Below are 15995 nucleotides of genomic sequence, written 5' to 3' on the forward strand. Positions count from 1 at the left end.
TCCCAAAAGTAGCCTGTCAAATGTTTCTCTCCATTCTTTCTAGCAAATTGGAAGATGATCCTTTGTACACGTCCTATTCCAGCATGATGGCAAAGGTACATATGGATTTTCTGCCCATTGTCTGTCTTCCTGTTACCAGACACATGTGAAGTAACATGCTGAGACCTGGCCAAGACTCTTGTCATTGGCAATCCATATGCAATAGAGATAACTTTAGGAATCCACTCTACTCTCCGCCTAAAAAACCCCTGAAGTTTTATATAAACAGTGGGTACTGGGGGCCAGCTTCACATAACAATACTAAAGCCAACTTAGTCATAAGACCCTCTTGGTGTTTTCAGTCAATGTTCAGAGCACATCCAACAGCAGTACATTTATAAACAGGATTAGAAACCAAAGGGAGAACCCAGTATTCAGAAAGAGGCAGAGTAACTAGAGGTGGTGTTTCTCTGTCACCTACAGAGAAGACTGAGGGGGTTAGGAAGCTGCTCCTTCTCAAACGGAAACCTATCATGGTGGACAGAGGGTAACCACTCCTTTATCAGCTGCTGCCCGGGGCCACGCTGGGAAGTTTCACTAGTAATTTACAACCCTGGTGTCCCAGGCTTTTTGCCTAGCCCCAGGTTCTGTGTCTAGAAAGGGACAGCTCCCTTCACTCCTGGCTCTCCATTTATAACAGAGTTTTACTAGGTGAACATATTAGGGTTTGTGATTAAACCAGATTTCAATTGATTTTGTGGTCTTGGTGGTGTTCCCAGTTCTGAAACCCTTGGTAACTGTATAGAAGGCATTTCGAGTATAATGTTGCCCTGCAGTGGTCAAAATGTTCTTGGTTTTACAAAGTGCTGAGTTCCTGAGGTGCCTATGAATTAAGCCCTTACACAATAAAACAGAGTGTTGTTTCTTTGACTCACCTTCCATTTGGCTGTTTGTCTCTTCCTGTCCCTTCTCCAGAGTTGCCAGAGTGGTGAAGATGAAGATGATGAAGAAGACAAGGAAAAAACATTTGAAGTAAGTTTTCACCAAAATAGGAAATGGGGCTTCTCTCCAAGGCCAGCAAACTGGGCCTCCGGAGATGGGTACTGATGTTAGCACATGTAACTTACCCATTCTGTGTATCTGGGTGGGAAACTCTGCTTTGATGAAAGCACATCTGTTGTCTGTCTGTCTGCCTCAATCAACAAACCAACACACTAGTTTTATGCTTGCAGAAAACATTATATTCTGCTGAGAAAGTAATAGGCGCCAGAGAAGTACAAATTCCAACTTACCCTAAAGTTAAAAATCATAGCAATAAAAAAATCTGGGGTATTTTCTGTACTACGATTCTGTAACTGTAAAGCATATGGTCATTTTGATTTTGCGGCCACACAGGACAAACTGAATCTCCCAGAATTCAACTATCTTACTTAACTTCTACTCTTTAATAGAAAAAGTACATAACAGTAAAAGTAAATTAATATAATTACAGTTCTAGAAAGCTTTGCCACTTGGTTGACATTCGTGGTTAATTTGTTTTGGAGCCTTCTACAAAAATGAGTGCTTCCTACAAAAAGATAACTTCCTGTTGAGTTCCAGGCAGGTTTCCCAGTAGGACAGAGCGCTGAATAGAAAAGGATGTTGATCTTGGGTTACTCCCTGGAAGTATCCACGGAGAATGCCCTGTGATATCCATCAGTACAAAAAGTGAAAAATGCACCATCAAAGTTTGAGTTAATTATAGGCCGACGAGATTGAAAACCTAAGTTGTGTCAGGAAGTAAACATCAGAGATGTGCTTTCTCTAAAATCCCATGTGTCGCCTTCTTTAGGAAATGGAAGATTTTCACCAGACTCCCTGAGGAAGGGCTTAACAAATTTTTCCTGTGACTCCCCACCCTTTCCTTGTGATTTCCTACCCCCCCACCCACCCCCACCCCACACTCCCCGGAACCACAGGAGAAAGAGATGGAGAAGCAGAAAACCCTCTATCAGCAAGCCCGGCTGCATGAGCGCGGAGCTGCTGAGATGATCCTTCAGATGATAAGTGCCAGCAAAGGTGATTTCCATGCTTCTGCCCATGTTACTACCACAGATGTATCCACAGTGACATAAGTCATTATCCAGTAACCCTGACAAAGCCATAGGCATGATGGACCCACTGTCTCATTGGTGATTTAATCGGATCTTCACCATGGCAGGTGAGATGAGCCCCATGGTGGTTGAAACGCTGAAGCTGGGCATCGCCATTCTGAATGGAGGCAACGCTGGTGTACAACAGGTAATGGAGACTTCGGGAGTGTTTGCAGAGCTTCTGGTTATTTCAATTGACAGATGACCTACTCGAGGGAAGAGGTGTGCAATCTGCTGCAGAGGGCTGCGTCCCAGAGTCAGCTTGGCTGGTATTCTTCTTTGGAGGCCAATTATCATAGTAGCTGGAAGCACAGACAGAACCAGGGTGGGAGTGTACAGACAAGTGTGTAGGTGATAAAAAGGTTTTACCCAGAATTAAAAGAAAAAAATCATGTTTAGCTTTTTCGTCATTAGGTAATTTTCTGCAGAAACATACTCTCAAGGAAGTTACTTTCTCATGCCAGGCAGCTGTGTAATTGGAGTCAGAAGCCTCAATTTTTATTTAGTCATTTCACTTGTGTGGTTGCACAGCTGTGAGCCGTGGGACGAAAATCCCACTCACTTACTACATGCTGGTGATTCCATTTTTTTCTGTCTTCCTTATTTTTCTGTATTTCTTTAATTCATTCAAGAAGAATTTACAGATTACCAGCTCTGCATTAGGCTAGACGCTGTTGTAGGGACCAAGGGTATAGCAGTGAATAATACAAATAAAACCCTCTGCCATCAGGCATCTTCCATTCTCAATCAAAACCGAACTCATTACCATCAAGTGGATTCCACCTCCTGGTGACCTAAGAGGACAGGGTAGGACTGAAACCGCCACATCTTGCTCCACAGTGCAGCTGGTGGATTCAAACTGCCTACCTTTTGACTTAGGTGTGTCTCCAGGGTTCTGTGCATCCATCCTGTTGTTGTTGTTGTAGATGCTGTCGTGTCAGTTCTGACTCAGAGCGACCCTACCTACAACAGAACGAAACACTGCCCTGTCCTGCACCATCCTTACCATTGTCCTTGTAACTAATCTCGTTGAACGTATTTCTCTTTATTGATGAGCATCTACTTTACTAACCATGATGTGTCCTCCTGCTGTCGTTGCTAGTGCTCTCGAATTGGTTCTAACTCAGTGACCCTGTATAGGGCTTCCAAGGAGCGGCTGGTGGTCTTGAACCACTGACCTCTCAAACCTACAGCACCACACCATGACTCTGGTTCTTTTGTTCTTATCGAGTAGGTTCTGACTCATAATAACCCTGTATAAGGGTTTCTGAGGACCACCTGGTGAGTTTGAACCACCTTTACTGTTGCTATTATTAAATGTGTTGAGTCAGTTCCAACTCATAGTTATCCTGTATAGGGTTTCTGAGGAGCAGAAACCTGGTGAGTTTGAACTGCTGACATTGTGGTTCACAGTCGAGTGCTGATGATCCTACAGTGCCACACCCCAGTATTAAATAAGAAAATGCACAGAAGTGTACAGTTCAGTGCATGGTAAATGATACTCACTCAACAGTCTGAATGGGAACTGGCTGCAGAAAACAAGACTGCATCCGTATCTCCAGGACTTGAGGCTCATGCTAAAAAGTGTCCCCAAAAAGGTGAAACTCCAAACTCATCCCTATATTCATGATTCAAGAATCTCCACATTTGTGACTATCACTGTGTTGTTGGACTCCTGGCGTGTTGCCATCAGATCAGCACTGGCCTATGAACCACAAGAACGGCAGTTCAAACCCACCAGCTGCTCCTCGGAAACTATACGGAGTCACTGTTGAGCTGGTTCCAACTCTTAGCAACCCTGCATATGATATAACAAAACACTGCCTGGTCCTGAGCCATTCTCCCAATTATTGATACTCAGAATTCTGACCACCATTGTAGCGTTTCACTTTTCCCAGTCTTCATTCCACTGACTTTCTCATAAAGGACTATCTTTTGTAAGACACCCCTTACTTTCTCTTCTATTACCACCCGTCTCTGTTGGCTTTCTTGTAGCGCTTGTGTTTTGTTATTGTTTGTTTTGAGTTTTTTTTATATAACAAACAAAATGTTCATTATGTCAGACAATGTCCCTGCATTCCCAGTGACGGAGGAAACAAAGTCTTACTGTGAAAGCGATACTGAGTTCTTAACTTGCTAGGCTCCTTTGCCGTCTAAGCTCCTTGCTCCTTTGTACCAAGCTCATAGCATAAGCCATTCAAAATTTCTCTTGGCCATATGAAGTGTTACTATTTTATGGTCCTCCAAGTAGAAGAATCTTCAAACAATAAATTGATAAATACCAAAGATCTACCATGAAAATCAGTGGGCCTTTATTAATACAAACATGGCCCACCCCAAAGACATTGTGTTCCAGTCAGTAGACTATGGGCTCAATTCCATGTGGATGGATGTCCACAGGTGATTCTGATAGTTAGCCAGGAGTGGACTTGGTGTGCCTGCATGGCTAAGGGTTTGTCCTTCCTTCATTGTGACTAAAGAGAGTCAGCATCTATAGCGTAGATAATTGACACTGCCTTTCTCTTGCAGAAAATGCTGGATTACCTGAAGGAGAAAAAAGATGCTGGATTCTTTCAGAGTCTTTCTGGGCTCATGCAGTCTTGCAGGTAAATGTGGGGGAAAACAGCATTAGCATTTTTTGACTCTTCACTCTTCAAAGGAGAAAGGAGAGAAGAGATCACGAGATAATTTATTGTGGCATTTTGGAAAGAGGAGTATAGCTTACCGGAGAATGCTACATGAGTTGAGGTGTTCTTCTATCCTTTGCGGTGGCATTTAGAGAAATAATATCATTTAGAGAGAAAAACAAAAAACAATATAATCTCCATAAGCCACACCATGCACACAACACTTTTTTATTTTCCTTAAATAGCTCTTTCCTCCTTTTTTGTTACATGGATTTCCTTGGAAATTTGTCAGGAACAATGAGTTTCTCCCCAAACACATAGATGGAGAAATGTATGGAAAGGAGAGGACATGCATCACTATTCATTATGACTGAGGCTGTGTTCTCATTAGACCTATTAGACACTGTGCTGCTAACCTTTATCCTCAACAGTTCTTGAAGTCTGAATAGGTATTTGTGGTATGTATTTGACATATCTGTTTTGACAGAGGTGCATCTTGACATGGGAACATTTTGACATAGCCTGAAAAACAAACCATTAAACTTCTAATTTATATTCCCAAGTGGTGTACTCTCCTCCAGACTGAACTAACCCCTGATGGACAACCATATAGAACCAGAAGTCATATGTTTACCACATTTGGGCATAACAGATAATGAGCCAGCAGTCTTTCTGAGAAAAAAATATCATTATGAAAAGTGATGAGAACTCACATGTATTTTGAATAGTCTGCAATATCAAAGAAATCAAAATAACAATTACCAAGTTCACTTGCCTCCAGTTAATATGCTTAAAGACGGGACATTATGTTTTTCACTGGAAAGTTTTAAGAATGGACATCTTTTCTTTTAATGGACTTCATAATTTGACTAATCTTATTCATGGGATATTGTCCCCTGGTGTGGAAAGAACCATATTTGAGCTGCAATATGATCGCTGATTGTTGGCTCCATATTGCACATGAAATTTGCAATTAAATTTCTAAGAGTTCTCTGGGTAATCTGTAATATCTACTATTGCTAAACTCCTTTATAATGATGGTTTAGGGGGAAAGGTGACATGCCATTAGAGGACAACCTAATTCTATTCTAACAGAAGTTTGAAGTCTTTTTTTCCTGATTCTAAAAATAATACATACTTATAAAATATTTAAACAGTTGGTAGTGGTATGCTGTGGAGTCGGTCCCGACGCAGAGCAAACCCTGTATAGGGTTTCCAAGGCTGTAAATCTTAATGAGAGAACAAAGCCTTGAGTTTCTTCTATGGAACAGCTGGTAGTTTTGAACTGCTGACTTTGAGGTTAGCAGCCTGATTCATAACCACTGCGCTACCAGAGCTCCTTAGTTAAGCAGTAGAGAAAGTAAAATATTCAAAGTGGAAGTTTAGGGATGGAATCAGCATCAGAAAGTATGTTGTATGGACTGCCTCCTGAATCAAAACTTAACTGCTTCAAAGAAGTTATATCCAAATGTTCTGTTTCCATGCTATCCTTTCTCAACAGCAAAATCAAAATAGAAGCATAGGTTTGTTTTATTAAGCAGGCCCGTTTTACATCAGAATCTGGGGAAACCCATAAAAGAGTTTTGGTTTTTTTAAACAAAAATCAGAAATTCATTCTCTCACAGTTTTGGAAGCTAGAAGTTGAAAGTCAAGATACCAGCTCTGGTAGTTGGTGTAAGGCTTTCTCTCACTGTCTGCTCTAGGGATAGGTCCTTGTCTCATTTCAACATGTATGGGCTCAGTGTCCCTTAAATAGCTCTGTATGTCTTGGCATCAATCTTGCTTTGGATTTAAGAAATTCTTGGCACAGGGAACGTGGGCCCAAAGGACACACTTGACTTTGGCTCTTCTTCCTCATTGGTACTGAAGTTCCTCTGTCTTTCTAGTTCTCTCTCCTTTTAAAAAAGATAAAAGGAGATACAGTCCACATCTGAGGGACCTGAGTAAGAATCCCACCCTAATCCCTTTACAACTGATTGGCTGCTCACACCATGGGGTGTGATTTTCTGATGTCTTTCCAATCTGAAGGTATTTCCCAATGGTAGAAAAAGACCAGGGTTTGCAGAGTTTTAATAGACTCATAAGCTACACTAAAGGGCTCCTGGTGAGGCGGTGTAAGATCAACACTGAACTGTGAAACACAAGGTCGGTAGTTCAAACTCACCAGCTGCTCTTCAGAAACCCTATAAAGGGTGCTGTGAATCAGAACCAACTCTACGCCACACAACAACAACAACAACAGTAAGCTCCAGGAAGAACTGCTAACGTTCATGTTCTTAAATTCTGTGAAATTTTTCAGATTGGGGAAAGAGTTAAACTCTGTTAAAGAAATAGAATAAGCCCTAATTAGAAATAATATGACCCAGGGCAGTACGCTTACGATCCATCTTTATGGTTGGCTAGAACTCCGTGGCTAAATAGGATAGGTGGGGATTGTGATTGGTAAATCTGGGGAAAGTGCAGGACTGAAATTAAGGCCAATTTGTTGCTGGTTCAGGAACACCTAAGACACGCATGCCTATGGAAAGCTTCATCTATAAGCCCTACTGACTTCTGATTGAGACAAGGACCCATAAAAGGGCTTGCCCTTTTGAAATCTGGAAGTGTGTAGCTCTCTCCAACAGAACTGGTCCTAATCACTGAAAACTACAATCCCTGCTGATTCTTAAAGTAGGGAAAGATAAGAGGCAATTATTAACTGTGTTGGTGGTTATGTACCATCAAGTTGGTTCCGACTCATAGCAACCCCCTACACGGGGTTTTCAAGGCTGTAAATCTTCATGGGAGCAGAAAGCCTCATCTTTCTCCTGTGAAACTACTGGTAGTTTCAAACTGCTAACCGTGAGATTAGCAACCCAACTGGTAACCACTGTTAGTGCATTTTAAAGTAAACTTTCCCCTGAGAAATCTCAGAAATAGACTGTGTCCACATTTTTGTAAGCCTTTATAAGTATTCATAAGAAAAGATTCAACCGGGGCAAACAATCGTAGTCCTCAGAAGTGTTTGAGACCACCCCCCACCCCCATGCATGTGACAAGGTCTGTGAGCTACAGGCAACCTTAGATAGTGTTAGTTGTCACAAAAGGATTCAACCACGAATATGTTAGTCCGCTTATGTAAAATAGTACAAGGACAGGATATGCTGAATCAATAGGTACATTGATGTTAGAAATCCTTTCTCCCAGTAGCTATAGCCCTGACTCTTGTTTTCTTTTGTCTATTTAACAGTGTCCTTGATTTGAATGCATTTGAAAGGCAGAATAAAGCTGAAGGCCTAGGGATGGTTACAGAAGAAGGAACACGTAAGTAACTGATTGTGAAGGCCACTCTCTTCCTAATTAAAATCTTAACTGTTTCTAGTTAGAGCCCCTGTTCACTGCTGCTTAATCTGCAAAGGCTTACTCTGTTTCAGCAAAGCATTTCCATTAGTAACTTTGATAAAGTCGGAATCCAAGCTAGTTGCGTTCCTAGAGACAGATGTAACTAATGGCAGTGTATCATGTTGCTGATGATTTTCTTACTTTATATTCTTTTATTTTTCTGTCATCACCAGTCATTGTTCGTGAGCGTGGTAAGTATGAGTTTCTGGCCTGAGTTTCTACCATGTTCTATGAACCCTGAGAGATCTTACTTAATGGTCTCTGTGCAGATACATTTTAGGCTTGGTAGTTGCATGTCAAGTGTAACTTAGCTGTTTGGCACTTAATTAAAGTCTGCACCATCTGTAAAGCATGGGTTATGGACCGTGAACTGTTTACTGCCATTAACTTATTTGTTTTGATTACAAATGACACTTAGAGAAAAATATTTTAACTTTGTGCACTGTGGCCTCAGCTCAAGTTCAATGGTGTTTCTCACCAGTCATTCAGAATTCCCTTTCCAAACCCTTCTGACGCCCAGCTCCTCAGTCATTTTTGCAATCCTTTGCTTTGGGAGAAACCAAACAACTGCTCACCAATATTCTGTATTTTCAAGGTGAAAAAGTGCTCCAGAATGATGAGTTTACACGAGATCTTTTCAGATTCCTGCAGTTACTTTGTGAAGGACATAACAGTGGTGAGTGGAACCAATGGATTGGTCAAGGGAAGGTGACATTCAAGTACAAAAATTATAATTCAGCTCAGGATGCTCTATTTAATATAACCAGTTACTCACTCAAATACAACTATTATTAATCCATGCCTAAGTAAGAAACCCTATCTAAAAATCCCTTTCAGTTTGTGGCTAATGTTATTTAGTACCATAAAGGCTAAATACCTTCCATAATATTCAGATGGTGAATCTAAACAACCAATCCTTTCCATCATTTCCCTTCGGGTTCATTACCAGTTTCTGGTGTCACTAGGATGGGAGTGCTTAAGGCTGTGATGGGCCTCTTTAGAGCCTGCTGGGGTCCCAACATGGTGCCCTTGTAACGCCAGCTTCCTCAGCATGGCGGAGATGGGCTCTGACCCAACACTGCTACTCTCAGACTTTCAGAACTTCCTACGGACTCAGATGGGCAACACCACCACTGTGAATGTCATCATCAGTACCGTGGACTACCTTCTGCGTCTGCAGGTGAGGGGGGAGGGGGCGCCTTGGCAAGTGCCTTGGAGGGTGACATTTCTTATACACTTCCAAAAGGACCAGACAAAAGCCCAGGATCTAATTACACGTCGATAAGGAAGGCTTTGCAAAATATGTCCACACACTTAATGATTAGTCAAAGGCCTGAAAAGTGTATTTGAAGACTAAAGACGAGTGGGTGGAATAGTTCAGTACCAAGCCATCAAGGAAACTTAATGAAAACTTTGCTGCAGTGATGTTGTTGTTGTTGTTGTTAAGTGCTGTCAAGTCGGTTCTGACCCATAATGACCCTGAACAGGGTTTCCAAAGCTGTAAATCTTTATAGGAACAGAAAGCCTCATCTTTCTCCCATGGAGCAGCTGGTAGTTTGGAACTGCTGACCTTGCGGTTCACAGCCCGATTCATAACCGCTACACTACCAGAGCTCTTTGATGTTGTTGTTGTTGAGTGCCGTCGAGTCGGTTCCGACCCATAGCGACCCTGTACAGGGTTTCCAAGGGTGTAAATCTTTACGGGAGTAGAGAGCCTCATCTTTCTCCCGCAGAGCGGCTGATAGTTTCGAACTGCTGACCTTGAGGTTCGCAGTCCGATTCGTAACCACTACGCTACCAGAGCTCTTTGATAAAGATCTACAAAACAACCTATGAATAAGAACAGATTTTTCACTTGGAAACAGAAGTTAGTCAAAGTAGTAGGAATAAGTTGACAGTTTCTTAGTGCTGAGAAGTCTTGATTTATTTGTTGAAGGAAAATCCAAATTATGTTGAGAAAATCTACGTAAAAATAAAAATAATATTCATTTTTTTCTCTGTACTGATTCCTCATCCTTGCTGTATCACTTACCAATTTGTGACTTGCAGTAATCTATTTAATTTAACTGTGTTCTAGGTTCCCCATCTATAAAATGGGTAGGACCTATCTCATAGGGCAGTAGTAAAGATTGAACAATTTAATATATGTAATGTGCTCAAAACAATGCCTGTTACATTGTTACAATGTTGGCTTTTAGAGAGCTCTGGTAGCGTAGTGGTTACGAATCAGGCTGCTAACCCCAAGGTCGGCAGTTCGAAACTACCAGCTGTTCCGCAGAAGAAAGATGAGGCTTTCTGCTCCCATAAAGATTTACAACCTCAGAAACCCTGTGCAGGGTCACTATGAGTCAGAACCGACTCCAAAGTACTTAACAACAGTAGCAACAACATAGTTACATTGTTGCTGCTGTTATAATTATTTGCGTGGTGATCATATTAACTTCAATGCATATTTTTTTTTCATTTTGAATAAATGATCTCATATCAGAGACACCCAGTCCAAGCTGAACACTGTTTTTATCTTGGGAAGAGACACTTGTACTTGAGATTTGCTAGAATTTAAATATCTCACAGAGTCACTTGACTCCTGCCATTGAATAGAGGTTATAGAGATTGAGGAGTTTGTTGTACTATTCCTGAACACTGAGTTAAGCTTTGCTAGCTGAAGTAAAAGAAATTCTAAACTCTACTTGTTTGTTCTTAGGAATCAATCAGTGACTTCTACTGGTATTATTCAGGGAAGGACATCATTGATGAATCTGGGCAGCACAACTTTTCCAAAGCTCTGGTGGTCACCAAGCAGATTTTTAACTCCCTCACAGAATATATCCAGGTAGGACCTTGCTGTAGATTGTGTGCTTGAAAACGATGATGCTCCTATATGTTCCCACTGAGAACATTTAATATTCCCATATTAGATGATGTTGTGTTATGTGCCATGGAGCCAGTTTTGACTCATAGTGACCCTGTACCGGGTTTCCAAGGCTGTAAATCTTTACGGGAGCAGAAAGCCTCATCTTTCTCCCGTGGAACAGCTGGTAGTTTTGAACTGCTGACCTTGCGGTTTGCAGCCTGATTCATAACCACTACACTTCATATTAGATGAGGGGGCTTTAAAAAGTTGATGGAAAATTCCAGAATCTTTTAATTCCACTTTTCTACAAACTTTATGAAGCGCCCTGGTATACTCCATACCGATGATTTGGATGCACAGAGTAGATTATGCATCCAGTCATAATGCTGACAACATTTCTTTCATGTTTATAAATTAGAACAGTACTGCCTATATTCATTCTTTCATGGATGTTAACTTGTGCCCTCCACTGTGACATGACCATCATTTAGTTACCTTTTGCTTTCCATATTAGACTGACAACTTTTCGAGGACAAGAAGTTCCCTGTTTAGTTTATTTTTATAGATAGCACAATGTCCATCAGAGGAGTTCAGGAAATGTTGTAGAATGGAGAAATGATTTGGATAGTACCAAGGAGTACATGGGGGGTGAGTTTTGATATTAAAAAAAAAAAAAGAAATCATAAGATCCTACTAATTTGTCAGCAGCAATTAACTATTGAAAAGTCATGTTTGGAAGTGCATAAGGTATGTGCAATGGCAGTCAAATCTTCAAGTAGTGTTCTTGTTGAGTTTCTAGATCTGGTCATCTATGTTGGCTGCCTACCCTACTGTGTTGTTGTTGTTAAGTGCCATCGAGTTGATTCCGATCCATAGCAACCCTACATAGGGCTTCCGAGGAGCAGCTGGTGAGCTTGAACCATCAACCTTGCAGCTCAAATGGCTTTGCAGTCTGATGCATTAACCCACAGTGGCACAACAGGACTCCTACCCTGCTGTAGCTACTGTGAAAAGGGGTAAAGGATGCATTCAGTCATAATTTGCTATTTAGTAAAAACCAGGAGCTACATCACAGCTCCCTATGATAGAATACAAGATTTTTTTTTAAAGAAAAGTAATACTTCACCTGCAAATAACCATAATCAGAAGACTCATGAATAAGACTTTTTCATTTATTATTTATGCATTAATTCACCAAAATAGTTTTCTTATGTTCTGCCCTATGGTTCATGGAAAGAAGTAAGCTCTCAAAGAGTTTATAATGCAATTGAAAAAATACATATCCTTATGAAAATTCTATGATATCAGATGATCATACATGATGTAAATTAATCAGTATTTGCATTCAGAGGAAAGGTAGGACCTTACGACCTGAGACTCCCTCGGAGTTTGTGGGAATATGAGATGTGGCCGGAAACAGAAGAGGAAATATATTTTGAGTCATTCTTTTGCAACAGTTGTTGAGGTAGGATTGTGCATGGCTTCATGAGGAATAATTTCAGCAATTTTGCTGAAACAGAAGAGCAAAGTAAGGAAAGACATGGGTAATTTTTCCTTCCCTGGATATCTTCATCTCCTTCCTAACTGACATTGTCTGTTGCTAAAGTTTGACAGTTGTAAATGGTTCTTTTTACAGGTGATGTGTTTGACTTGAAATTTGTTCTATGAAAGGCACTACATTCTCATCTAATTAGGATCCGTGAGATGAGCCAACTGGCACATTCAGATCATACTTGCTCTTTAATATTAACATAAAACTAAGAATAGCAATTTGAAAAGGAGAATTTAAATAGAGAAATTGATCCCCATCAATTGAGCATTATAAAGACCATGAGGGACGATAAACCTAGGAACAGAACATGAAATACCTAAGGAGATTATTGAATATGTTTGAGGAGTATCTGACACGTTCTCTGCAGAACCTATCCTAATCTTCAGAATTTCCCATGGAGCACTTAATTTAAAGGAGAGCTTCTTTGTGATGAATGTGAGTTTCTTTCAAAAACTGATTTTGTTCCAGAAGAATCTAGTGGCTTTTAGAGACCAGATACTGACTGGTCGTGAACAATGAATTTTAAACAAGATTTATGACTTGAGGGTGCCAACATTGATTCTTCCTCTCACTTCTTCCCCAGTAATTCTGCCAAGCCCTCTTCTCTAGAACTTGAGATAATATTGTTGTCACATTTAGAATTTTTCTTCATCAAGAGCAGTGTTTTTGTTCATTGTGATCTAGTCGGTTCCTACTCATAGCAACCCCTGTGTAGGGCTTCTGTGGAGCTGCTGGTGGGTTTGAACCACCGACCTTTTGAGTCGCAGTCCAGTACAGATTGATTAAAGAAAGTATTATTGTTGGTTGCTATCAAATCAATTTCCCAAGTAGCAGTGTAGAACTGCCCCGTAGGGTTCACTGAACTGTAGTCTTTATGGGAGTAGATCACCAGGTTTTCCTCCCACAGAGGTGTTGGTTGTGCTTGAACTAACAACCTTTCAGTTAGCAGCTGAGCACGTAACTGGTACACCATTAGGGATCCTTGGTTAAATGGTGGAGTTGGGAGGAAACCACTACAAGAAAGAATTGAAGATACTGTTTGTTCGTTCAATAATGATCTTCAAGAAAAGGAAGTGATGTAAACATGGCAGATAGCAACTGTTAATAAGTCATCCCTCTCTGTTCGGCTTTCAAAAAATAGAGAGATGCTATTATACCTGAAATTTAACTGGTGGTTGTTGCTAAGTAACACAGAGTCTGTTCTGATTCATAACAACCCTATATAGGGTTTCTGAGGAGTGGCTGGTGGGTTTGAGCGTTCCATCTTGTGGTTAGTAGTTCAGTTCTTATACTACAGTGCCACACCAGGACTCCTGAAGTTTAGGTTAATGATCAGAAAATCTTAGAAGTAGTTAATTGAACTCTTAAATTATAGCTCGGATTTTTAAATGGAGTAGGCAGTCACATGGTCATTCATAGTGTATCTATGAAGCTTTACCTTGCTGCAAAAGGTGGATTGGACGTGGGTTTTCAATTTGTATTACATGAAATCTGTGAGTTTCTCAAAACACAGACCAACGTACACGGGAGAGCCAGCAGGAGTGCCCTTCAGCTGTGTCCACTAAAGCATTTAACTGCTAATATCGTTCTTCAATGGACAATTCCATTTACAGAACGCATTTTGAGGCTGAAAGAAATTGTTTCAAGATAATGGGACTGTGAAATCCCTGGGGATTCTTCTAACATTGGGAGCCTATGGGGAAAAAAATGTATGTATGTATGTATGTATGTATATATATATATATATGTATATATACTAAAATATGTGTGACTTTTGGGAAGTGTGGTCTAGGCACATAAGCAGAAGTCAAATACCCTTGTTGGGGATGGTTTCAGAAAAACCCATGCTGTAAGTGAAATAAAACTGTCCTCCTCTCCATAGGGTCCTTGCATTGGGAATCAGCAGAGCCTGGCTCACAGCAGGCTATGGGATGCAGTTGTCGGCTTCCTCCATGTGTTTGCTAACATGCAGATGAAACTCTCTCAGGTACTGTGGCCCTTCCCTGCACATGTCATTGCTAAATCCATTCCCACCACTTGAGATTCCTGTTTGTGAATGTGGCTGCTGGATCCAATGACTGGAATAGCCAGACAGATTAGCTCTCATCTTTTAAACTAAGGGCTGAAATGGGAGATGAGGAATGAATGGCTCCGAGGGATGGGGGATACCAGACAGGCTTTTGCATGGATGCAGCTCCCTTCCTTGTGTCCACCAACCTGCCCTTGACATAAATGGCTCCACTCTTGCTTTTTCATAAAGCTAATTGTTTTTGCTTTCTTTGTTTTGTCATTTATAAACACCATAATCCAGACCTTTTTAGTCTGCCAAACGTCTGCATGTCTCTGTCATCCATGTGTTCTCCTCTCTCCCCTTTGCTTTCCCCGGTCTCTGCCTCACCTTCCCACTCCCCATCTCTCTGGCAAGATAAATCAGAATTACTAAGAGCATTTATGATGAACAAATAAATGTAGCATAAGTAGTTGTCGATCGCCTCTCTCCATGGCAACACATGAGGGAGAATGAATTTCAGGATGTATTTCAGGCTGATGAGAGTAACATTTGCAGCGTTAATTTAAATAATGTGTACCTACAATCTTTCAGAACTGTCACATCTGCCTTCTCTCTTCTGGAATGTGCTATGTAACCCTTTCATTTTTCCCCTTTTGACTCTGGCCTTATGGGAGGAGAAAGTCCTTGGGTGGGCAGATAATTTGGCAGTAACATGTCCACTCCTATCTCAGCCAGGGCAGTGTGGTGTAGAGGCTCAAGAAGCCAGAACCTTGGCCCTGCCACCTGCGCACTAGTGACTTAGAGAGTCACTTCGTCATTCTGATGTTTGGTTTCATTATTTATAAAATATTGAGAGTTAAGATAAAAGACTGCTGAGGTCTCTCCCAGCTCTAACATTTTATGTTTTGTGGCACAAGTCACAGGTGGGGAGGAAATCCCTCTGAAATTGGAAGGGCAAGGGAAAGATTTTTGTCTTTTTCTGAGAGAGTCTGTAAAAGAAATGTGGCCCAGAATGCATTTTTCAGCCTCACTCTCAGATTGTCCGCCTCAGATCTTCCAAGGATCATTTTCCTTCTAGGACACAGAGTGTAAAGTAAAGAGCTAACTTGGCAATGCCTGTCTGCATTGCTGAAATTAAAACCAAACAGACTAGTATCAAAACCATCCAGAGGAATAGCTTTGATTCTGTAATATCTTAAGGGACCAGTGGTACCCAGATCACCACCAGCTAGAATCAGGAGAACCTAAGTTAATTCCGAAAGAAAGGAGAACACACTTAGTGGATATTACCTTGATACCATCATCAGATTACCATAGTATTCCCATAAAGTTCATTGTATAGAATTCTCTAGTATAAAAAACAGTGCCATTAATGACTACAGCTATCTAAAGGCCCTTTGGTGGATTGGATTAGTCAGCAATTCAGACAATAATTGGTATATCTGCCACATTGCACTAA

General features: G+C 40.9%; 1 protein-coding gene across 1 annotated transcript in view; it reads left to right on the forward strand.

The window, feature by feature from the left end:
• The window catches only part of RYR3 (ryanodine receptor 3), a 775913-nt gene that overhangs the window by 730094 nt on the left and 29824 nt on the right, over window positions 1-15995 (forward strand). Inside the window, exons 77-87 of the mRNA XM_006831810.1 lie at window positions 44-95; window positions 955-1011; window positions 1938-2037; window positions 2180-2259; window positions 4641-4717; window positions 7968-8041; window positions 8293-8310; window positions 8715-8795; window positions 9211-9299; window positions 10824-10952; window positions 14408-14512. Coding sequence (XP_006831873.1) covers window positions 44-95; window positions 955-1011; window positions 1938-2037; window positions 2180-2259; window positions 4641-4717; window positions 7968-8041; window positions 8293-8310; window positions 8715-8795; window positions 9211-9299; window positions 10824-10952; window positions 14408-14512 — 862 coding nt within the window. The remainder of the gene's footprint in view (window positions 1-43; window positions 96-954; window positions 1012-1937; window positions 2038-2179; window positions 2260-4640; window positions 4718-7967; window positions 8042-8292; window positions 8311-8714; window positions 8796-9210; window positions 9300-10823; window positions 10953-14407; window positions 14513-15995) is intronic.

The sequence above is a fragment of the Chrysochloris asiatica genome, unplaced genomic scaffold (genome assembly GCF_000296735.1).
Source record: "Chrysochloris asiatica unplaced genomic scaffold, ChrAsi1.0 scaffold00004, whole genome shotgun sequence".
In the NCBI taxonomy this organism is placed as follows: domain Eukaryota; kingdom Metazoa; phylum Chordata; class Mammalia; order Afrosoricida; family Chrysochloridae; genus Chrysochloris; species Chrysochloris asiatica.